This window comes from Anopheles coluzzii, chromosome X (genome assembly GCF_943734685.1).
Source record: "Anopheles coluzzii chromosome X, AcolN3, whole genome shotgun sequence".
In the NCBI taxonomy this organism is placed as follows: Eukaryota; Metazoa; Arthropoda; class Insecta; order Diptera; family Culicidae; genus Anopheles; species Anopheles coluzzii.
Window position 1 is genome coordinate 25575359 of NC_064669.1, and position 26458 is coordinate 25601816.

The 26458-nt window shown below is 39.7% G+C and overlaps 1 protein-coding gene across 7 annotated transcripts in view; it reads right to left on the bottom strand.

Annotated features, from left to right (window-relative positions):
* The window catches only part of LOC120956685 (transcription factor kayak), a 139072-nt gene extending 114279 nt beyond the window's left edge, over positions 1 to 24793 (bottom strand). For 4 of the 7 annotated variants that reach the window (XM_049606758.1, XM_049606755.1, XM_049606750.1 and 1 more), the window contains exons 1-3: positions 24587 to 24793; positions 19851 to 20188; positions 47 to 966 (exon numbers count right to left, since the gene is read on the bottom strand). In XM_049606758.1, the coding sequence (XP_049462715.1) occupies positions 47 to 966; positions 19851 to 20117 (1187 nt within the window). In that variant the 5' untranslated portion in view covers positions 20118 to 20188; positions 24587 to 24793. Of the gene's footprint in view, positions 1 to 46; positions 967 to 5355; positions 6111 to 19850; positions 20189 to 20403; positions 20736 to 24586 lie in introns of those variants that run through there. The other 3 variants (XM_040378359.2, XM_040378367.2, XM_040378374.2) reach the window with 3 other exon arrangements.
* Between the last annotated feature and the right edge of the window lie 1665 nt (positions 24794 to 26458).

A 26458-nucleotide genomic window follows, 5' to 3' on the forward strand; every position in this document is an offset into this window, starting at 1 on the left:
TGGTGATGGAACATATAGTCATGAAATACAACGAGAATTAACTTACTTTTTAGAAACTGTGCTGTGTTCAGAAGCATCGTTGTCGAGATGATCCTGCATCTGCGTTGCACGTAGATTCTGCCGCTGAAGAATAAATTCTTCATCTGGTTCGGTTTTAATTTTTGGCAGTACAAAGGTTGCAATGTTCTCGAGCTCAGTAGGTTTTAAGTCAATGGGACTGTGACGAGCCTGTAGGCGACAGTGCGCACGATGCGATTCAAGCAAAAACTCAAGATCATCCTTCTCTTGTTGTAGTTGTTGGATTTCCTGAGCTAATGATTGGCGCTTCTTCTCTAATTGATCCGTTTCATCAACAAGTTCGTTTGTGTGGTCCTCGCGACGCCTACGACACCGGGCTGCTGCTTGTTTATTTCGCTCTCGTCTAATTCGTCGTTTTTCCTCTTCTTCTGGAGTGAGATTTGAGGGCTTGTGTGGACGTCGACCACCAACATTTCGTCGTCCTCCGCTACCATTTCGCGCAGAAGGGCCAGAGGTCCGCCTAGTTGTAGTCCCGATTGCGAATGAATTCACTGCGTCAAAAAGCCCCGTCTCCAATTTCACATTATCATCTGAATTACTCGTAGCAAAAGTAGATCGGGAGGCTCGCGTACCGAAAGATGGTTGGTCCATTGATGCAGAAGATTTTGAGTCCAAATCATCACCGTTAAACCCATGTGATCCAGAAACGTGCCACGAGCCGTTGGAGGTTGAGCTGAGTGATTCCTGACTTACACCGCCATCCTGGCTATGATCTTCCATTGGGTAAGAAGGTGGCACGAATCCTGCTTGGTATGGTAAATTAATTTGTGTGGCATTCGTTGCTTCTATGAACGTTTGTTCAATGTTTTTTAAGGTGGTGGGTGTCAATGTTGGCGTAGTACGTGTCGGCACACCACTGTGCACACCGATACCATCAAATGAAGCAAACTGCAAATAAAAAAAGAAAAAAAACTTACATGAAATAGCAGCTTTGCAGAACCAACCAATTCAATGCTTTGATAACAGATGTGACAACCACGGAGCCCCTATATCGACGAGACCACTTATTCCCGTTTAACGTAAATGCACAATACATGATCGTGAATTGAGTTGGATGGAAATCAAATTGTGGGCGTAGGACCAGTCACCATTGAAGCGTTCCGCTCACGCTATAAAGCGCAACGCTAGGATAAAACAAAGCGGCGCGTTAGTGATCGCGCGGAGGACAACGTAAGGATCGACGAAAGATTGTCAAAGATAGAGAAATTGAGAAGAAGCAGAAGAAGGGGGGGTCGTCCGGTCATTCCTCCTCGGGAGAGAGGTCAAGTGGTGGCAAACTTGGATACGAAGGAGGATTAACTCGGTGGACGGGAAGCTAGAAGGTGCAATAAATTGGTTATTAACACGGTGTAACAAAAATAAAACTAGTTTCTTTTATTAATATAAAGTGTAGTTTAGTTCACCATTTTTCAATTTTAATTTCAATTTATACAATATAATTCTCTACTTATATTTCTTAGACGACTGAATCTCATGCTAGTCTAAGTATAGTAATCATAGTCACATAAAATCGCAAAAAAAATAAACTTTTTTAATTAAAATGTGATTCCAGCTGATAAAGAATCTTTACTGACAATGTAAGCGTGCTTCAGACACTTAAATCTGTAACTACCTGTGACCCAAACATCAAACAGCTTAGCAATATAGGGGAAAGCAGGGCAAAATGGGCATGTGGGGCAAAATGGGCACCCTCAATTTAAGCATTATTTGACTACAAAGATACTTTCCAATGCTCAAAATGTATTCAATAGAGTGTTCTATGAACACCATGTAAGTTTCATAATCATTGCATAAAAAACAACCAACAAAAATGCAAAATAAGGTTTAGTAGCAAATTTATGTAATTTTTGTCACTTCGAAAATAAGCTTATTTACTGTCACAGGAATGCGTTGAAGTTTTGCATTGTTTATTTTTAAAGATATGATAATTCTATACAACTTGTCTGGAGAAATCAAGGCGATTGAATGCGTTTTTTTTACTAATATAACAAAAAAATGCTACACGTGGGGCAATATGGGCAATTACTCTTGGGGCAAAATGGGCAGATGCTTTTGACATACGGCACTTGGTGAGGCTATGGTGTTGTATTTGTCGCCTCAATATTTTACATTGTTTTCATGATTTTAAGTTGTTTTCATCCTGTTTGGCAATTTTAATCCATAGATAAAGGGTGGAGGCATACAATAATGAAAGAAAAATTGTGTTTTGTGAGATATTCAAAGGAATATTAAGTAATCTGCTTAACATGCCCATTTTGCAACGCTTTCCTCTACAGCATTCACCTCAAATCACCCTTTAATGGATTCCTGCTCACACAAGTATTTCTTCTTCTTGTTCTTCGGCTCAACAACCGTAGTCGGTCAAGTTCTGCCTGTATCACTTGTGGGGTTGGCTGTCAATGACGTATGGATAACCCTACATAGCAGGATAGTCAGTCCTACGTACAGCGGCACGATCTATTTGAGGCTTAAACCCGGGACGGGCATGTAGTTGAGTTATACGAGTTGACGACTATACCACGAGACCGGCTTACACAAGTATTAACGGACACAAAATAGCGACAAGCCATTGTAGGACGTAACAACCGGTCTGCTACCAAAACACCCTTTCACGTCGTGGCTTTATTGACTTACGAAACTTAGCTTTAAAGAATAGATTTGATTTACTTATTGATGCCTATTTTTGATGATAATTTGCTCAAAATCGCTATGAAAAAAATCGATTCAATAATAACACGTTCTTAAAATCGGCGAACCCAACTATATAAGAAGTCCTCATGCTACATACAATAGATCGTAACTGTATACTCTATCCTAACGCGATGTAGGCGTTGGTCTTAAGTTCCATTCGTGTATTTTTTTCATAAGACATAAGACATACGATATAAGGTATTTGAAATAATACTAAAAACCAGAAACAGATAAGTGTTAATATTTTGTTTACACAGACAACAACACACAAATTGAAGACATGATTCATTATAAAATGATACCTAGTATGAAACGATATAGGATATTTGAAAATCTTAACAATAAACATGAAAGGCTTTTTTGTATCGTATTTGTGTGTATGTACAGTTTTGCACTAAGATATAACTAAAACGTTGATTTGAGCCAATTAAGCTACATAGACAGTTTATAGTACAGGATATGATTTTTTGTGCTCCTTTAACCCCTACATCCCCTTCTTCCGCTTCGCTTTCACTTTTCTTGACAGTTTCATCAAGATATAATGATGTGAATATTTTGTTAAAAATGAAGCACCCTACAGATTTTGCTGAAATTTGGAGAGAAGGTGCCTTATGGTGCAACAATACACTGAGAAAAAGGCTTATCCATTCCGGATAAGGGGAGGTGATTAAAATTTAAAGTTTAAAATAATAGTTCTACCTAAAAACACTCTATCCTCTTATTCATCTACATCTACACCTATATCTACACTTTCTGTTGAAATGCCTGAACCTTATCCTGCAGCAACGCCACCTCTAACATTTATGCTCATTACACATTTTGCACTTATTATATTTCTTATTCTTATTTGGCGCAAAAACACTTCTGTATTGAAGGCCTGCGTACATCATTCACGGGCGAGGCGTGGTGATTGATTTGAGTAGAAATGTTGTGTGTCAGGGCTATTGTTTTTTTGGCAGAATATTAGTGTTTGATTTTGATTGCAACATCTCGAAAGATGTGGATCAAAAATAGAGTGAGATCGCGAATGGAAGTCGTCGAAATAAACGACGGTTAAAAAAGACATCTGCTCGATTGCAATATTTCATCGTTAAATTAACAATCGTAGCAGGCTAAGAGTAGTTTGTTTTCCAGTTAAATTGAAGTGTGTCTAGTGTGCATTTGTGTACTTATGAATGTGTTTTTATGGGTTAGCATATTCCAAACGAACAACATGCAAGTCATGGGTACAAGAACCGGATGGACCGTGCCTTCATACGTATTCCTTTCCCCACACGGACTTTCCTGCAATGGTTAAAAAATATGTCGCTGAAAGACAAGCCCACTAGTGGTAGAGGCAGGACTTGACCAGCGACAGTTAATGTGCCAAAGAAGAGGAAGGAGAAGAAGAAACGATTGTTGAAAGAAATGTTGTACAAAGCTGTAACCGTTACGCAGCCAATTATCTGTAGCCTATTTGCCCACTTTCTTCGTCCAGAGTTACAACTACTGCGCGGTCTTGACCTGTTGCAAGAGTGTCTCAAAACTACACCACCAGACTCCATTTTGACCTATCATCTTAAGCCTTCTTCTTCTTTTTGGCACAACAACCGCTGCCGGTCAAGGCCTGCCTGTACCCACTAGTGAAGTGAGCTTGGCTTTCAGTGACTTATTGTTAGTCATAGACATAGCAGGATAGTCAGTCCTACGTATGGGGGCACGGTATATTCGGGGTTTGAACCCGTGACGGGCATGTTATTAAGTCGTTTCGAGTTGATGACTGTACCATCAGACCAGCCCCTTGTCTTACTTGTAAGAATATACTACTTTGAGAAAGGTTTATTTTTCCATTCATATGTGCATTATTTTTTAAAAAATAAATCGTTTATAAAATCGAACTAAGATGTGATGTGGATGTTTAGCTTGGGCCCTCCTTTATTCCGGGAGAAAATCCCTCTCTGCTTACAATAGTTTCCAACTAATACAACCACTATTGCTATTCCAAAATCATTAATTTTATTAATTAATTTAATTAACCTATAACCACATACGCGGGTATGTTTTGTTGCAATGCGTGTACTTGTATTCATAGATTCTTGTCCAAAAGTTTACTAGCTCCAAATATGATTCTAATGTCATATAGACAGGGTTTTACAAGTCAGGATCGAATGTCAGCAAAACAATTTCAGAAGCTCAAGATTCAGGTTAGAACTGTCAAAAGTTATTGTTTCACCGCACCGATGCTATTTTCAAAAGCGCAATTTGATTTTTAAATCGCTCAAGTTGTATTTTTAGAGGCCTTTCGAAACAAACTGCAAAAATGTTTAATTGATAGCAGTTGATAAGAACTATTTTTGACTCGCATTATCTCACCCATTCAGCTCAAAATGATTGCATACCATGATGATGCAGATGACACACAGAGTCAAAAAGTAACACCAAGATATAAAGAGAAAAAAAACAAGTGCCGATTAGAGAGAGAAAAATAAATGCAAAGAGACGCATGAGAGAGAGAGGAAAAGTTGAAAAGACCGATCGACAAAAATGCGAAAAAAACGAGATACAGATAACAAAGTTGAGTTGGTGTTCGGTTATTCGTGTACTTACGATTTTTTGTATAGGTGTCAACGGTGTGATTGGTGGATTGGTATTATACACGTTAAAATAAACATCATTTATTACAAGCACATCATCATCCCTCGTCATTTGGTCGGCTGGCTATGTCTCACAGGATACGTAGCCTCAAAGATTAATAAACCCGCACCACACCACTAAACAATTAACAATACAGTTACACACAAAGAACTAGGGGATATTTATCTTTTAACACAAAAACAACTAAGCGGTTCGTACAGCACTGACGTCACGTAAACTGGTTTTCTCGTGTAAATGATAACGTAAGCAAGATTAAAAAAAAAAACCTATACGTCGGTTCTATTGCCAGAACGTAATAATCTATACTTTCGACTTCATCTTTGCCACATCAAGAAAAACACACGCTCACAAGTTGTTAGCCACAAACAAACAAACTTAGATTTTTTCAAGCAAAATAGTGTGCTTGCTCAATTTGATTGATGTATTTTTACCGTAGTTTTGAAAGTGCTTTCAAACTCGTATTGCAGTGCGTCACTCGGATTTTTGCGAACGCTGGTTAGTTACTCTGATTATAGGGACGCTACAAGTCATTTACAGTATAAGTCAAGTCCCCCAAAATGTTTGCGAACTTTTTTTTATTTGTTTTTATAGATAGTACTGAACCTACTATTTAGCTGTATTAACTGCAAACTAAACTGTACCGATGTTTTGACCGCGTATATATATATGAAGAACTCACGCGCAGCGTTCGCACTGAGACCTACATATACTGAATGTCTATGGGGAATAAGTTGCCAAGGTGCGAACTAACATGAGCGAACACGATCGAACAAAGCTAGCCCAACCCTCTCGCTCATTCTCTCATTTTTGTGTTTCACGCCACCCCTTGCCGATACTTTGGACTATACGGGGACTCATACATTTGTAAGACGTTCCCTACGCAGAACGTTTCCTATACTTTCATTAGCAATTGGGAGAGAGCAATTTGATACGAATGTGCTCTACTTCATTTGCTCTCACTGAAAATGATAGGGGCACTCAGCAAAAGTGAGTGACTCTCAGTTGAGTTACCTTTTTCCACTTCTGTTCTGCCTCATTAGGTGGGAACAGAATTGGAACCAAATGTTACCAGTTTTTTATGGAAAAGTTTTATGTGTAGGGAACGTGTCACAAGTGTACGGGGACGGATACGTAGCAAAACATACCACTCTTAAATATGAGAGAAATCAAAGAGAATGATGCGCGAAAGAGAGTTCACTACGTGTTATGCATATCGTACCGGTTTCCAATTTCAATGGGAAACCCAACAATCCGCGGATCGGATTTTGTCCAATTGTTTAAATAAAGACGTGGAGTAAATGCATCGATAGTTCATCAGTTTAATAAATTATTTTAATGAAATCGGGAAAAAGGTAGGTCCTGTCCTTTTTATCTTTCAATTGGTAGAGTAGTTTTACGAGACTAGCCATCTTTTTTAATGGGAATGTGAAAGCAGGCGGCAGAAATAATTTTACCACTCCATTCAAAACCTCAAACCAGCTAACTAGCCTCAGATTTACAGCCTAGATTGTTTCAATCGAGAAGGGCGCTCATGAGTTTTTTTATTAGTTAAAAATAATATTTAGTTAAAAAATGGTTCAAGACTATTTGATTGGATAATTTTAGATGTATTAAAAGTATTGTTACTCATTTCCAACAGAAAAAAAACAATAACAAATAAAATGATGAACATTATTTCACTGACAAGCTAGAATTTCAGCTACCTAATGCAGTTGTAGCACAATTTAATTAACCAGTCTTAGCCACAGGAGGATGGTCCATTCTAGCCTTAACCCACGACGGGTAGATTGTTCTACCTCTATTGTTCTAAGGTCAAAGAGGAAGAATAAAATTGTGGGACTCAATGACAAAAAGCGTACGGGAGCAGAAGCTTGAAATGGGAAGATCCAAGTCGCACTAACCGAAAAAGGCGTTAAAATGATGTAGACAAGATATAAATGAAAAACAACTTACACATCTAGCACGCCACGATGACGAAGCGATTGAAAGACGGAGACGTAGAGATCTGAAAGGCACATATATAGGTATGCGGAAAAGAAAGAAAGGAGAATAATGTTTCACAGAAAATGTCCTCCAATGCAAATAGTAGGAGCTCTAGTGCGACGAATTTAGATTCATTTTCTTTGTCAACATAAATGCATAGTTCTCGATTTTTTTTAAACAAATACCTCTCTTAACGAGTAGAATCCCGCTTTGCACGAGCCATGTAGTGCACAAAACAGATTGCACGAATCATTTTTTTCACTGACCAGTGAAGTAGTGAAAACCGAAAGGTAATGTTACAATATAATAAACCTCTTCAGCATCTAACCCTTCATGGTGTCCATCTTTCCCACATCAAGTGTCTGTTTTACATGAAAGTTAGATTTAAAAAACTACATTTTCAATTGATAACAAATCCAATGAATTTGAAAGAAACTAAAATAATGTTATAAGATCTGCACTATTTATGGTCGCTGTATTTAAACACCTCTAGATCTTTAACATTGTCCTTAACGTGTCCGTCTTTGCCAACCTTCCCCTAAAGGATACTCGTTTTGACGGGTTTCATTGTACATAGATTCTAGCAGACCTTATTTCATAAAAAAAAGAAATAAAAAACAACACAAACAACCAGCCAAAATCATCTGAGAAATAACGATGACGCATCATGGTAAGCAAGCAGCGTTGTGAGTGCCTCAAATATACTCATTCACAAAACTCCATAAAATGCCTGAAATGAGCGGCACGACCATTACAATACATAAAAAAAACTCATCCAAGAGAAATCGAATTCTCGGAAAGCAATGCTTACGTAGCTGTAGTTAAAGAAGCCCCCTTGTGAACATATGGTTGAACCAATGGCAAACGAGTATGACGATATGACGCACTCAGGGATACACGAAGACAGCTGTGCACGAGCGATTTACCCACTATGATTTCATACGCTCGTAAGTCGTGTGGCCTTGATTTTTGCCGGACCTACAACGAAACCATTTAAATTCAAACAAGATAAGCACCCAAGCACCAAAGCATCATCCTTGCTCGCTCTCTCTGCTTTGATGGTCTGTTGAATCGAACAAGAAAGCATGTTGCTTTTGTTGCTTGAACATATACTAAGTTATCACGAAAGTTGTACTTAAATTTTACTTTAGTTCTGTACATAATACTGAAGTGATGTGTAATTAACAGCCAAATGTTTTCTAGAACAAAAAAATTAAACATCACAGTACGCTGTTAAGGTTGAAATTGCGCCAAAAACCTTTCGTCTACTAACTGATTTAGAACAGCGGTCGACAAAGTCCGGCCCGCGGGCCAAATTCGGCCCGTGAAAGGTTTTGAATTTGTTTTCATTTTGAAACATGGGAAGAAACTATTCGTATACAAATTACTGAATATCTTTTAGAATAACATCTTAGGCGGCGCTCTAGCAGCAATCGAACACGACATCCGACACGAACAAACCCAAATAATCATATGGAGGTGCGCTGTCAGACACAAACAAACAAACAAGACAAACGTCGAGTCGAACATGTCAGTTGATTCTGTCTGTGATGTTCGATACCCACCTGTGCTGTGAGTACCTTGGCTGTCAAACGCTTCACAGCTACTAAATATTTAAAATATTTATTTTTTTTATTCATTGCGAAGCCAGTAGACGCGATTTCTGCCTCCTGATATGTGTGTTCATGTTTATCAAGCACTATTTCACTGTTTGGTGGATATCCGGCCCAGATAACCCAGTAATGTAGCCACTTGTACCTCTGTTTTCATTTTTAGCTTCTTTTGGAACCTCAAAAATGAACCTGGGCTCTCTGGCGGTGGTTTGACTGTTACCTAATAGTGCCAAGATGTTGGCGACCAAACCGCAGAAACGTTCTTATGCGACGACAAACTTCTGTACGTAGTCCATTTAAGACGCTACGAGATGTCATTCGTTGATCGCGCACGCTTCAAAGTTGGTTGGTTCACTGTTTTGGTCATCATGGTTAAAGTTTGACTGATAGAGGTGTTTAGGTGAGGTGACTGATAGAGGTTGTCTGTTGTCTCATGGGATACTACTACTCAAAGTGCAATTAACGTTTTGTTTGAGCGGGTTAAGATAATCCCATGATAAACCCATGAATATGTCAATTTTGTTAATGCAACCGTTATGTAATGTTAAAAGCCGGCATCGCGAATAAATGAACACATTTTAACAGTCGTTTAAAGTTCATTTTGGTTTAACCGAGTTCATTTGTTGTTCATTCCTGTTAAAATAAACGACCGTCAAAACAGTTAACGACTGCTCGAAATGGCATACAGGCGGTCCCCGAGATACACGGTACCTCTTATACGCGGATTCGGAGATACGCGGTTTTCTAAATTTGACAATTCTTTGAACAAATTGTACTGATTTGACACATCAATTGCAAATTGCCAAATAATTTCCGTTTTGATCGAATGTTCAAAACTATTTCAAAAGGTTTAAAACAGTTATATTCAGTCAGAATCATATCAAATAATTCATAAAGTAACTAAAACCGCCCCCTACTTGCAAAATTACACGAAAATTTGTGATATTTTAGCTGGAAATCACGAGATTCGACTTACGCGGAAATTCGAGATACGCGGTATTTTGCGGCCGTTTTCGGTCCCCATTAACCGTGTATCTCGGGGACCGCCTGTATAGGCAAACACGGGGTAAAAATTCAAGCAGTTCAATTAAACGACTGTTAATTTGTATCGCATACGCTCTTGACAGTCGTTTGTTTAACGACGGCATAGGATCAATCGTTAAAATTAACAAATGAACTCAATGCGATCGCGATGCCAAATTCTAGCAATTTTTAACAACTCTGGTTAATTTTTAACGACTGTTAATTTTAATCCAATTATTTCGCGATACCAGCTATTAGCGGGTATCGCGAAAGAATTGGTTTAAAATTAACAGTCGTTAAAAATTGCTAGAATTCGGCATCGCAAACGCATTGAGTTCATTTGTTAATTTTAACGACTGGTCCTATGCCGCCGTTAAACAAACGACTGTCAAGAGCGTATGCGATACAAATTAACAGTCGTTTAATTATACTGCTCGAATTTTTTCCCCGTGTTTGCCTATATGCGATATCGAGCAGTCGTTAACTGTTTTGACGATCGTTTATTTTAACAGGAATGAACAACAAATGAACTCGGTTAAACCAAAATGAACTTTAAACGACTGTTAAAATGTCTTCATTTATTCGCGATGCCGGCTATTATCTCAAAGCAATGAACACATGAACGGCTGTTAAACCGTTTTAAATTCATTTTGATTCAGCCGAGCTCATTTGTTGTTCATTCCTTAAAATGAACGATCGTTAAAACAGTTGTGGGCTGTTCGTTATCTTATCTATAAATCAAATTCTAGGAACAACTAACGGTACGTTACTGCTGGGCTTCTTAGACCGTTTCACTTGAAAGCAACGACTGTTGTAGCAAGTGCAATTTAAGAAACAGAAGAGCAAGCCCCCTAACCAGACTACTTTGGTCATGTTACAGTCAGAATTGATTAGTTGAACGCTTTTTAGTTGACATGCTTTAGTTGAGCGCTGAATAGTTTGCTGACAGTTCAATCGATAAAATGGACAGTAAATAAATAAGTATGAATAGATTTTGATACCAACTGAGTTCAGGAAAACAAGATGTCCCATTAAGTGAATAAGAACTGTAAACATAATTGTTACCAGAATACTAACAGGGTTTTCCGATAGAACTCTAGACCGCGGGACACTTTGAAAAAATCAGCGGGAGTCAATCGCAAGACTGTGGAACGACAATTGAAAACGTTGACGATACCAGGATCTGCGGATTTGTATCGCAAGACACTTTTACGGGCACATTATCATCTCCCAGGGACATACCGCAGGAAGTTTTTAATTTCAAATTTTGAGCACCCACTGTTAGGGTTTCACAAAATCAAACTGCGGGGGCGGTAACAATATCGTTCAGCTATTTTACATGGAGTTTAACACTTGACGACTGAAATCATGTCAACACTCCATACAAATCCACACGCAAAACTAGCCTCCGTATTGCAGTCGAGATTATTCCATGCTATCTATAAACATATATGTATATGCAAATATAAGGAATATGTAAACAAAAGCCGATTCGTCCCGGGCGCTATCAGATTTGCTCATGAATGATTGATTATTTTCCCAAGGATAAATATTGGGCAAAGAAAGGTTAAAAATTGCTCGGATCGATTTATTTAAGCTAAATAACTACAGCTGATTTCAAAGAGAACAAAACAGATATTTCAAAGAGAACAAAACAATTTTTAAATGCATCTTTGCTTGTACACAATTGCTGAACTCCAATATGACGGACCGTAACTGTCACATGGATAAAACGCCGATGAATATTGTTCACAGCAGAAGCGATAAAAATCAGCCTTCTAAATTCATACACCTTGGGATAAGCCCACATATTATACCCTCTATATTATACTATAGAGTATATTATATAGTATATTATACCCACTTACCCGGCGCTCTAGCAGCAATCGAACACGACATCGAACATGAAAAATGTATGGGATTTGGGATTTGGAAATGCATTGATAATTATCTTGTTTTGTCCTCACACAACTAACTCCACTAACAAACAATTTCATCCTGCGCACTTCCGTCGCGCTCCGTGATTTTTCAATAATTTTCTTGTGTTTTCTGCGTCGCATCGCATTGTTGCCTATTCTACGGACTATTAAACTGCTTCACATCATCGTTGCGTCTTGGCGAATTGTTTCGTTGCACCGCAACTGTGGTTTCCTGCTGTTTTTTCCTGCTCGGCTTAGCAGTGTTGTGCTGTGGTTACGCGTGATTTCGCGATGGCGGCTATTTGCTTCTCGTGTGCTGAACCGCTAGAGGCCACCGGCTGCATCATCAGTTGTGCATATTGTGACGCTACGTTCCACCGCGGCTGTTGCAAATTGCCCCCCGAGCTGATTGACGCAGTATTGTCCAATGTCGACCTGCACTGGAGCTGCATTGGCTGCACTAACATTCTTAAAAATCCGCGCTGCCGTTCGGTAAAAGAAATAGGCGCCCACGTCGGTTTCCAAGCCGCCCTCACCTCAGCCGTAGCAGCTATCGGCAAGCTCGTTGAGCCTATTGTCGCCGAAGTTCGCAGTGGTTTTACCCTCCTCCAAACTGCTTCCACGCCTCACATTCGGAATCCTGATCCTCGACCGGCTACTGGTAGAAAGCGGAGGCGCTTAATCGAGGATTCGGCATCTCCTGGTGTAAACAGAATTGTAAACAGTCGCGGTAACATCCTTTGTGCCGCGTCATCGCCAAACACATACACCAATACCACGTTTGCGTCCAGCCGGCACCTACACAACCGCATGAACTGGTGGGAACCGATCCGTTATCATCACCGCTTCAAGCTGCACCTCGTGAGCCATTCACAGGTAGGATCTGGATCCGCCTATCCCGCTTATCAACGGCCGTCACTGTGGAACAAGTGGTCGCTTCTGTAAAGCGTCGCTTAGCCACCGATGACGTTATTACGTATTGCCTGCTGAGAAGAGGGGTTAGTGTGGACAGCATGAATTGGCTTTCATTTCTCATCTCCTATAGCCACCCGAAACCGCTTTACAACACGCACACCAGCTACTAGTACTGATCACCGCTACACCACACGCACACCAACAACGACTCACCGTTTAGCCGCACACACGTCTACTCCACCTGGTCCTGAAACAACATCATCACTACAGTGTCACCCCCCGGTGAATGATACCCTGGAAGCACCCAACTCAACACTTGTTTCTGTACCGCCCCAAAACCACCGCGCTTCATCTCCACACCTGCACCAGTCTACAATCGATCGCTTTTTTCTCAACTAGACGAAGTTCCGCTCATTGCACGCAACAAACACGCCAAGCCTCATGCTCTGACAACGCAGCTCAATTGACTTACCGTATACCCGCTTTATCCAACCGCCACAATGACAACGCTACCGCTGAATATTTAAGCTGCTATTATCAAAACTTTAGAGGTTTGCGCACTAAAACAAATAAATTTCACCTAGCTGTATCGGAGGCTGACTTCGACCTCATCGCCCTCACGGAAACTTGGCTTGTTGACAACATTCCATCTGCTCTTATCTTCAACAACAACTTCTCTGTTTACCGCTGTGATCGCTCTCTCAGCGGCTCTAGCTCTCGCGGTGGTGATGTTTTGCTAGCCGTTTCTAACGCATACAGTATCGGACAGAAAGATAGGGCATTGGTTTTTTAACGCACCGTGCACCCGTTGGGCCAAGTTTATGTGTGGTTTGTATGTGCTTGTGTTAATGTGTGTGTGTATGTGCTTGTGTTAATGTGTGTGTGTATGTGTGTTTGTGTGTGTGTGTGTATGTGTGTGTGTGCATGTGTGTGTGTGTGTGTGTGTGTGTGTGTGTGGATGTATGTTTGAATGTGTATTGATGTGTGTGTTTGTTTCACAAGTAGGTCGTTTCGGATAGATTTGTAAGTAGTTTTTTTGTGTTTTGGGTTAGGTTTTTGGTGTGATAAGCAGGACCACCGCCCTCGCGATCAGTGTGTTTTCGATATATTAACAATGTTACGGTCTTCTTTCGCCGTGGTCTTCTGAGGACGTCCGGTTGACTTGCGCGTTTCGGTTGTCCAAGCGCGTTTCAGTTGTCTAAGCACGTTTCGGTTGTCCGAAGCGCGTTTGCCACAAAAGTGCGCGATCGTTCCATTACGAACTCGATCCTTTTGCGCTTAATGCCAGCAGCAGCCATTCGCTTTTACATATGGCGCTGATGATCGGTACAACGTTTACCTCGACCCATTGTTACTAACATTGCTTGCTTGGACCGTCAAGAACGCGCTGGTTAAAAACTTGGACACGGCTGATCCCGTGCTCTGCCTGCGTTCTACTTCTATACGCGATGAATTACATCGTTTTGGAGCAGCGAAAACATCGCATGGATAAAAACTATCAACGAGTACGCGAGTAAGCGTCTTCCCTTCAAAATCGAGAACAGAATACTGCCGCGCTCATGAAACAAAACGCCCATTGAAAAGAATAATGCACGCACAAAGTTTACCATTCGCACACAACGTGCAACGCAGAGATGCACGAAGGCCTTTCAATGGCGTGCACTGGAAAAATGAATGCCGAGTTCATTGCTATTGTGCGCGTGTCCATTTTGCATCGCTGCACATGCACATTCATGAAACAGCACACCTGCGTTTTCGTCCGAGGAACAAGCGCTGCTGTCGATGCAAACTTTAGTTTTTATCCAAGTGTAAACGCACAATGTTTCACATGATAACACACATAATAAGAATAATTTCAACGCAATATGACATCATGGCAAGCTATGTTTTTCAGACACAAACCCGCGCACTTGCTAATACACATTAAAAAGCACACTCTCTTTCTACTACTACACACACACACACACATGCACACACACACACACACATACACACACACACAAACTCACACACACACACACACACATACACACACACATACACACACACATACACACATACACACACACAAACACAAGTAACGTGGCAAAACAAGTGCACGGTGCATTGAAAAAAAAGGGTCCTATCTTAATGTCCGATACTGTACGAGTCGATAGAATTACCTTCCCGTGATCGTTCTCTCGAGTATATTTGTGTGCGCGTCACCTGCAATAACGCACATCTGTACGTCATGGTAGTATACATTCCACCGTAGCTTAGCTCCGAGATATCGACTCTTCGCTCTCTACATGATTGTATCAGCGGCTTCACTCTCACACTGAAACCTTCGGATCTGCTGTTTGTATTGGCGATTTCAATCAGCCTAGCATAAGCTGGTCCACAGCTGATCCTTCGTCCTCGCCAGCATACTCATCAATCACGCACAATGAACCAACTACGCGCTCACTGGCCAACAACACCTTTGTGGGTGGATTTAAATTTAACGGATTAGTGCAACTTAATCACATCAATAATTCGCACGGACGCATGCTTGACCAGCTCTACGCTAACAATGCTGCAGCTAAATTGTGTTCGCCTGTCTTTCCAAGTGTTGTTCCGCTTGTACCTCTTGACTCCTACCATCCGGCGTTTGACTTCAATATACGTATTAACTCGTCGACCCGACGCAATTCGACGACTCGACAAAACTCGACGACAACCGCATTTTATCGTTATAACTTTGCTAAAGCTGACTATGTGAAACTGAACGACATGATATCAATGTTTAACAATAACTTTCATTGTTCCAATTTTGTTTCACTTGACGAAGCAGTATGTTCATTCTCGTCCTTCATGCTGCAAGCCTTTGTTGTATGCGTCCCAGTTCAGCGTCCTAAACCTAACCCCCCCTGGGCGGACCGCACACTCAAACGACTCAAACGTGTAAAAAGAGCTGCTTATCGTCACTACCAAACGCGCCGCTGCCAAAGATCTCGCTCGATCTACTTTGACACGCACTCTTTATACTGCAGCTATAACAGGTTTCGATATGGCAGATATTTGAGTAAAATTCAACGTAACCTCTGCAGGTGGCCTGACTCGTTTTGGCGCTTCTACAACAGCAAAACAAAATCCACGCATACACCGAAATCCATTACGTACAAAGGAGCAACAAGTGCCAACACTAATGAAATGTGCAATCTCTTCGCGGATCGCTTCACAGATTGCTTTTCACCGGCCATGAATGATACTGATACCATTGATGCTGCTCTCGTCAACACTCCGGCTGGCGCAATTAACATGAGTACTCCTTTCATCGACAGTGAGATCGTTTTATCAGCCCTAACGCAACTAAAGCCTTCCTTCACTCCTGGACCCGACGGAATTCCTTCTACCGTGCTGAAACGCTGCCAAACGACAGTAGCACCTATCCTTGCAAAAATGTGTAATGCATCGCTAGCCAATGGCTACTTTCCCAGAACATGGAGGAAATCTTGGATGGTTCCTATCTACAAAAAGAGCGACAGGACAGATGCCATCAACTACCGGGGTATTACATCTTTGTGTGCCATTGCCAAGGTGTTCGAACTAGTGATTTACAAAAATCTGCTACATGCATGCCGCAGCTACCCGTATCAACATGGATTCGTGCCAAAAAAAAGTCGACTACCACGAAATTGGTTGAACTTGTAACCTATTGCACTAGTCAAATTGATGCCGGAGCTCAAGTCGATGCAATATATACAGATCTGAAAGCAGCATTCGACTCTCTTCCGCACGCAATTCTTCTCGATACTCGATAAGCTAGGATTGCCCAGCTCGCTCGTACAGTGGCTTAAGTCTTACCTAATTAATCGTACATACTTACTTACTTATCCGGCGCTACAACCGCTTTGCGGTCTAGGCCTGCCTCAGGAGTGTCTGAAACCGCTCACGGTCTCGCATACGTCATTAAAATTGATAAGCACATGTCCAAAGAAATAGTCAGCAGCTCGGGTGTGCCACAAGGAAGCAATATTGGCCCGCTTCTCTTCATATTGTTCATCAACGATGTTACCCTCGCTTTACCTCCCGACAGTATCAGTCTGTTTGCCGACGACGCAAAAAAAATTGCGCCTATTCACAACACAGGTGATTGTAAATTCCTGCAAGACTGCATCGAAATTTTCTGTTCGTGGTGCAAGCGTAACGGACTGACTATCTGCATCGAGAAATGCTACTGTGTGTCTTTTAGTCGATGCAGGAGCCCTGTCACTGGTACACCGGTGGACAAAAAGATAGGAAAAAAATTTGTTGTGTGTTTTTTTGCATGCAATAGGTGTGTCTTCGCCAACAGTTGTTGTTGTTGTTAGTATGGTTTAGAGTGGCTTTGGCTCCTGCGGAGTTCTTTCGCCTAACGTTCGAGGCGTACTGAATTTGCAATCGCTCTTTGTTTGCCTTTTATACTCGCATTTGTTGTGCGCTACTTATCTGAGTTTTGAGTAACGGCAGCGTTTTCTGTAGTATAAAAAGAGATCCAAACCGTGTTGCGCTTCGTTCTTCATTCAGTGGTAAAGGTGAAAGTTTGCGATTTGAAAATTCTACAAGTTCATCATGGGTCGCGGAAAGCACTGCACTCCAGAGGAGCGGAAACATATTCAGGGTTTGTATCGTGAGAACGTGCCTATCAAAACTATCTGCAAGGCGTTCGGCCGTTCGCGGACGTTTGTGGACAACGCCATTCGTAGCGAGGCTACGGGTAAATCCACAGGTCGTCCGCGAAAAACAACGGCTGACGTTGACGCGCAGATGGTTGAGATAATCAGGGCGGACCCTTTCAAAATTTGCAGTCGTATTAAACAGGAGCTTAGATTGCAAGTTTCGGCGAAAACGGTGTCGCGCCGTTTACACGCCGGTGGGTTCTGTGCCCGGAAACCACGAAAGGTTCGTAAGCTAATGCCGCACCACGTAGAAGCGCGCATTCGGTTTGCCGAAGAACATTTAGCTGCATCCATCTTTTGGTGGAGCAAAATAATTTTTTCGGATGAGTCCAGAATCAATCTGGATGGTTCGGACGGCACTAAATACGTCTGGCGCCTTCCTAAACAGGCGTATCATTCAAAAAATACTATAAAAACCCTAAATCACGGAGGCGGCCACGTAATGGTGTGGGGTTGCTTCTCCTGGCACGGCCCGGGTCCTTTGTTCCGTATCAAAGGGACACTGAACTCGGAAGGGTATAGAAACATACTACGTCGTAAGATGTTGCCACACGCCCGACAAAAATTCGGAGACGAAGAGCATTACATCTTTCAGCACGATAACGACTCAAAGCATACATCGCGATTAGTTACAGTCTTTCCCCGAGTTACGCGACACTCGAGTTACGCGAATTCGAGTTACGCGAATTTTTTACTTTTGACAGTTCAGATGTCAAATCAGTACAATTTTCTCCATCAATTGTCAAATGAAAAATAATTAGCAATATTTCAAAATTTTAATTCACTAAAAAGTCAGAAATAACTGAATTCTCCACACCAATTGAATCAAATAAGTGATTAATTACATAAATGAACTAAATTCAATCAAAAATCTTGATAAAGAAAGTATATTTTTACTGTAAAACGTGATATTCGACTTACGCGAAAATCCGAGTTACGCGAATGTCTCCGGAACGCATTATTCGCGTAACTCGGGGAAAGACTGTAAATGTTTTTTGGCAAACGAGGATGTGCAAGTTCTACCCTGGCCTGCGTTGAGTCCAGACCTCAACCCGATTGAGAATCTGTGGTCAACTCTCAAGCGTCAGCTTAAGAACAAGCATGGACGTTCAGCCGATGATCTATGGACACGCTGCGAGGCTATGTGGAAACGCATAGACAGAAGCGAATGCCGTAACCTCATCGGCGATATGGCCCTACGCTGTGAGGAAGTGATAGCGAGTAACGGTCAACACATTGACCGTTAGAATATGTTTCCGCACTGTGGAACACCGCAACACCACCTCCCAACAACCACTTAAACAGTCCTTTTCAGGGCCACCAAATATTTCCGACAAGAACTATGTTTTTCGGTTACAGAAAAAAATTCCTATTTTTATGTCCACCAGTGTACCTACTTCACGGACGGCACTGCAGTTAATCGACAAAATCATGCCAAAGAACTGGGCGTTCTGCTTGACTCTAGTTTGAACTTTAAACAGCATATCGATGACGTTGTAGCTAGAGGAAATCAATTACTTGGCGTGGTTATCCGGACAACTAGTGAGTTCCACAACCCCATGTGCATCAAAGCTGTCTACAACAGTATCGTTCGTTCGGTTCTGGAATATTCGTGCGTAGTCTGGAGCCCAACTACCGCTTCTTCAATTGCTCGACTTGAGGTGATTCAACGTAAACTCACGCGATATGCCCTACGTTTACTTCCCTGGCAGGATCGCAATAATCTTCCTCCGTATGATGCGCGGTGCCGTCTTCTAGGCCTTGAACCTCTTTAGGTTAGAAGACGCAATGCACAGTGTTCTTTCATCGCTGGTTTGCTAAATGGCTCTATCGAATCATCGCCTTTGTTGCATCGAGTCGATATCTATGCACCATCCCGAACACTTAGGTCTAGAGAAACTCTACGGCTCGCTCAATCCCGTTCCAGCGCTGGTCGGTCTGACCCTATGTTCCGCATGTCGGCTGTCTTCAATACTGTCTCGGAATGCTTCGACTTCGACATCTCGACTCAGTGCTTCAAGGAACGTCTCCGGCTTTTGCCGTGGCCACAGTAAATTGCGATGCAAATCTTGTTTTTGTTATGTATTTTTTTTAATGAACTGTTACATCTTAATTAGGCCATACGGCCCGTTGAAGATTAAATAAATAATAATAATAATAATAAAAATAAAAGATATTCGCATTTACAAAAATTCATAAAACAAGGTTTTAGGTTCTATTAAATTTTTTGTATGGAGTTTCCAATTTTTCAAATGCAATTGCTGTTGTGTGGACAACAGAGTTATAATTAGTGTTTTACAGCAATATAAACTTACCGCACGGGACATACGAAAACTTGAAAACGGTTGAACGGGAGCGTTGATAGTAAGATCGAGACTTGCAGGTTGATCGTTGTTGTTCCCTCCTACATGATCTTTACCAGCAACTACCGTTAATGAAGGCATTTGGTGATCGGCCTCAGCGTGACTTGTGCTGATAACGCTGTCATGAATATTTCCACTACTACTGTTATTACTAACATCACTATCTAATTGCGAGTTTTCATCGCATGAGCGTGATGTAACATTGTTGTGACTCTTCATATTGGCGTATTCACTCCTTCGGAAATCGTTGACGTTGATGTTGGAGGCAGTCTAATAGAGGCAGCGTAAATCTGAGAATGACATTTAGGTGGTATGTTAGTATTGGTTTGGAAAATAATTATACCATGACTTATTTTTTCAGAAAATATTAGTGATCCAATGAAACAATATTGTAGGGAAACAGGACAAATATGGCTTATTAGACAGTTTGTGTATTTCGAACCAAAAACCAATTATTCTTAATTTATTCTATGTTTTTACTGTTTATGTATGGATTAAAAATTACCTCATTGTCACAAGCACAAGCCCTAAATTAGTGTGAAAACGCACATTTGCGACAAATTTCTTTTCATGAGATTCCGGATGTTTCATGTTTTGACGTTCAAGTGTTCGTTAACTGAGAATCACTCCAGTTAGCGAACCTCCAGTTAAAAAGCAATCCAGTTAAAACACATCCAGTTAGCGGTCACCTATACCTAGTGGTATTCCCCGAGTTACGACCTCCTCGAGTTATGACGATTCGCAGATACGACGATTTTGATTTTGACAGTTAAACGTAGTCATTGAGAATAAATTCATATATATACAAAGATTCCAAAAGTACTCGCTCTTAAATATCTGTATCGTTTTTGGAATAAAATTAAAATATTATCGAACATTGTTTTAAATAAAATACACGATATCATAGATATCGACCTCTCAACATCGGTTATAAACTTTCGACATACAATTAATTCGATCAACGCCTTGCTTTGGGACTTTTTTTTAGGTCCCAAATACAGTCGTATATCGGGGGTCACCAGAATTTATCTATGATTTCGTGAAAAAATAGCCATTTAAATTTATTGTGGATTTATTTATCTTATTGTTTGTAAAATGTTTCACTAGTGCAAAATAGTCATTCCAGCTTGTGACAAAATAGTCTTCATTTTTTGTTATGAGCAACGTGATGGAGCTGTGATATAGGTTAAGATCGCTACAGTAAATTAGTTTTTCATAAATAAAACTGTAATGTATGTATGTTATGTTTAATTTTTGGTAGGACGTGCCGCTGTACAAACGTACCGTAGTAAAATGTACCACAGGCAAAGTAGAAAGAAACAGAGGGAGACAAGAGTGAGACAGTGATAAGCAAGCGACCAACAAAATGGGTATAAAAGGAGGTGGAATTGGAATAAAATGACATAATTGTTTTGGCTGCAAGAGGAACAAGTGTCTGTGTTGAGCGTTTTTACTTTTCGATTCTTTACATGTATACTATTTCGACAAGCAAATTACAGCATTCCAGCATCCATATTCTTCGATTTTACTAGATTATTCAACAAAACACCTAAATACTAAATTGTGATCTCTATGTAGTGACAATTCTACCAAGATGCAGGAGCTTAAACCAAAGCCTAAATTCGAATATTGCGGTCAATTTTGACCCTATGTTTTGATGTAATTTGACATTTCGTGTAAGACCATTATACCCCATAGAAAGACCATTTTACCCCGTACAATACATTTAGTTTAAAAATTTAAATTTGTTTGTAATGCATAAAGTTCTGATTGTTGTTCATGAATAAGATGAAGAAATATCGATTGCCGTCAAAATAACAGTGTAAAGTAGTTTAACCCATCAGATACAGACCAAAATCCTTAACAGATCCATTTTGCCCCGCTTTCCCCTAATACTTAAATAAAGGGATCCCCCTAAACTCCCGACCACACTGGTTTTCGCAGATCTTTTCGGGGATAATGCATTAACGAATTATCCCCGAAAACATCAACGATATACAGACCATTTTCGGGGATAGTGAACACACGTGAAGAATGAATCCATGCAAAAAAGAGCTAAAAATAGAAATGAATATTCGGATTCACTCCCTCCCCTCATGTTCCAATTCATGCTTATGCTTCATCCTTAATGCTACCAACCACATCGCTAATTCTACTTCGAATCGCTTTGCCAGTTGCGCCACCATATTATTATTCATGGTCGTACTATTTGCTGGTTTTTTGTATGAAGGGGTACTGAAACTAAAATAATTAAAATCAATAAATAAAATAATCAAAAAAAATTGAATGTAACATATGCATTTCTAACAATGAGTAAAAAGGTCTGAAGTTATTGGAGCTGGATGTTTTAAAAATAGAATAAAACTTTAAATCATCAAATAAAAACAATAAAAAGAGGATTGAACTCAGATCAACCATGGTACAAACATAACACCATTACCATTCGACCATAACTACTTCATGAACATGAATCGTTATCTTTCAGTTTAAACCCCTTCACCGTAGCAATAGACGATGCGCAATCGCAGATTGCGCATAGATTTATCTGTCAAATGGGTTGGTTTGATATATTTATCTGTCAAAAAAAATTTATATATCTCGGACTTATAATATTGAAAATATATGCGCAATCTTGGCGCAATCTGAAAATGTATGGAAATGACGTTTATAGCTCAGGGTTGACTACGCGAAATGACTTATGTATGACTTATGTGCGAATATATGCGCAATCTGGGATTGCGCATCGTGTATTAATACGGTCAAATATGGCACAATGAACTAACCGTATCAATAAATGATGCGCAATATCAGATTTATCTGTCAAACGGATCGGATTAATATATTAATCTGTCAAAAAAAAATTATATATCTCGGACATATAATCTTGAAAATATAAGCGCAATCTTGGCGCAATCTGAAATTGTATGGAAATGACGTTTGCACGTCACGATTGCGCCAAGATTACGCATAAATTTTCAAGATCATATGTCCGAGATATATAATTTTTTTTGACAGATAAATATATTAAACCGATCCGTTTGACTGATAAATATAAGCGCAATCTGAGATTGCGCATCGTCTATTGGTATGGTAAGAGATGTGTTCAAGGGTGCAAAAGTTTATCGTTGCGTGTGAGAGAATAGGGCTGAAGAATAGAAAGAGATGTCATGATTTTGTGTTCAATATCCCCGAAAAAATTCCCTTGGGCCATTTATATGCGTTTTATCCTTGCGACAAATCAAACCCTGAACAGATTGATTTTTTGTTTTTGTTTTTTAATATCTCTAAGGAAATATGACAGAGGTGTAGAGTATAAAATATTAAGGTTAATTGGATAATTATAAAACACATGCATTAATTAAGTAATTAAAAAGCAGTCGTAATTGTTTCTTTTAAAGTACAGTGCCTCCAACGAAAAACCGGACAAATGATGCTTAAGTTCAATGAAGTTTTGTCCGGTTTTCCGATCGGAGCACTGTATTGGCAAACCCTATTTGAAACTTTTTTTTCATCATTTTTAATTCATTGCACCAATTACGGACGAGCTTATACAGCGTTTGGACTGAAACATAAATTGTGACAAAACAACCGTATAAAAATTCATAAACAAATGTAAACGATATAGACACATATTTTAGCTACATTATTGCTTTTACATTTTGTAAATTTAACAGTTTTTTTAAAAGGTAATTAGCTGTATTCCAATACATCTTCTATGTACCAATTGTTGTGCTATGTGTTCCAAATGTTGTGCTTTAGACCAATTGTGCTAGTCCAAAAAATGTGCTACGATTGTTTGATCTAACAAAATTGATTTTTAAAACTGAGGTGAATGTTTTTAAGGAATTTACAATTACAAAATTTTATAACAAGATGTTAAAAATCAATAAAATCAAACATTTTTAACCTAAGGTTTAGAATGCCAATTTTGTACGATTTTCCATGCGAAATGACACAACTGTTTTTTGCTATCTGATAGCAAAACTTGCAGGCATGAGCACAGCACAACAATTGGTAAATGGCCTTTTTTTGCACCAATTGTTGTGCTATTTTTCAACTCGATAAAATAATTATTTCACATTATCAAACGATCAAAAACTGTGCTATTTCAGTGTTAAGGCATCATAATCGATTTTTTAACATCATTTGGCATAGGTTCTGCGCTCTAGTTTTCGTATAAATTGGGATTGAATGTTGGACGGTTTGTTTTGCTCATCGATAAGCTGTGGTTGAGTTTTGGACGGTGATCATAATTATAATGTTTATTTGATTAGTTGACTTTGAATAATTTTAAAAGTTGTTAGAAAACAAGGAAATACGAGAATTTACACGAATACATTGATATGAAACCGCAAAAAAACACAATCTTTCCTTAATTTCAATCTTTTTGTAGATAACACAACAATTGGTACACCCTATTTCAATGTTTACAAATGTATTTAGCTACCAACGAAACTCGGTTACCGAAAACGTTTCAATTGGTTAAATCGAATGATTATAATGTCCAAAAGATCAATCATCAAAGGATATTGGAGTTAATTAAAAACACCATGCCTCACAAATGTTTTAAGTAATATTTCACAAGAATCCATAAGTTATCATTAAGTTTCTTTGTTAAGCTGTCCGTCCAAGAACATCGAAAAAGTTGTATCACGATGTGTTAATATTCTATCATGTGCATTACTAACATTTTCAAAGCTACCGCAGTAAGGTAATTGATTTAACACCAACGATCACTATTTAACCTTTCACAATTTCGGAGCAGATAAAATGTATATTATACAAGCGAAAGAAAAACACCTCTAAGAACTAATTTAAAAAACTATAGTCACACAAATGCACTGCGCATCATATCGCTTTCAACACACTTTCGTCTAATGAAATGAATGCATAGAGTCTATAGGCTGTCTAGAAACGAGGTTATGTAAAAAGCTGAGCCCAGCCCAAGATCTATGTTGATAAAAGTTCTGATTGGTCGGCGCTCTGACAGCCATCTAAGGCGGCGCTCTGGGACCAATCGAACGAGACAAGCAAACACGACTCTGTTCGATAGGTGCTCTGTCAGCTGTTCGATGTCTTATAGACCTGTCATAATGCACTGCAATACGCCTTTCTTTTCGTCTCGAAAATGAAGCATTTTCATAGTTTAAATGAATATCCACCTACAGGGGGAACATTCAACTCATAATTTACTAGTTATTCACATGTATAATAACATAGAAATCATTCAAATTTAATATTGAAAAATGTAAACAAACGTCCATGCCAAAACACATACAGTGCATACACATGGATTATATACACACTACAGTTTAATACGTTTCAATCCTTTATATTTGATGTTATAATTGATTGTAAAGCTTTAAAATAATTATTGATAGCTATTTTAAATATTTTGCACGCAATTTTAAGAAGAAAAAGAGACAAACTACGTAAACAAACTTAAAAATGTCCCGAATTGAATTCTATCTACTGTAGCTGTGAAGCGTTTGACAGCCAAGGTACTCACAGCACAGGTGGGTATCGAACATCACAGACAGAATCAACTGACATGTTCGACTCGACGTTTGTCTTGTTTGTTTGTTTGTGTCTGACAGTGCACCTCCATATGATTACAGGCGGTCCCCGAGATACACGGTACCTCTTATACGCGGATTCGGAGATACGCGGTTTTCTAAATTTGACAGTTCTTTGAGCAAATTGTACTGATTTGACACATCCATTGTGAAATACCAATTAATTTCCGTATTGTTCGAATGTAAAATACCATTTAAAAAGGTTTAAAACTGTTCAATTCATTAGAAACATATCAAATAATTAATTTGGTGACTAAAACCACCCCCTACTTGCAAAATTGCACGAAAATTAGTGATATTTTGGCTGGAAATCACGAGATTCGACATACGCGGAAATTCGAGATACGCGGTATTTTGTGGCCGTTTTCGGTCCCAATTAACCGTGTATCTCGGGGACCGTCTGTATTTGGGTTTGTTCGTGTCGGATGTCGTGTTCGATTGCTGCTAGAGCGCCGCCTAACACGACATCCGACTCAACCAAATGTACGCTAAAAGCCCGCCCTACTAGCAAAGAGAATGAAAAAGGGTAGGACTTTCAAACGACGGGCATGTAGAAGCAGGAGAGCGCAGGAAATACGCGGAATTGGGCAGCGGTGAGAAACTCGCCGCATGCGATTTTGCCGCAAGCTTTAGTATGGGATTTGACGTTTATGACAGCATTTGCGAATCTGCCGCATGCGATTTTATTTCAGATGTCAAATGTCTAAAATCATATCAAATAATGATTATCTTTATAAAGAAATAACAAAATATCATTAAAATACCTTAAAAAGCTAGAAAATTGAGAAAACTCTTTTCTTGCCGCATGTGGCATAATCGCATGCGGCGAGATTCTGACCTGATTCTGACTGATTCTGAGAGATTCTGATGCGGCTGAGATTCTGATAATGACTGTATATCGAGTATCGCGTACTGCGGATAATTGCTGTATTCGTTTTATCAGAACATAAGTCATTTCGCGTAGCCAACCCTGAGCTATAAACG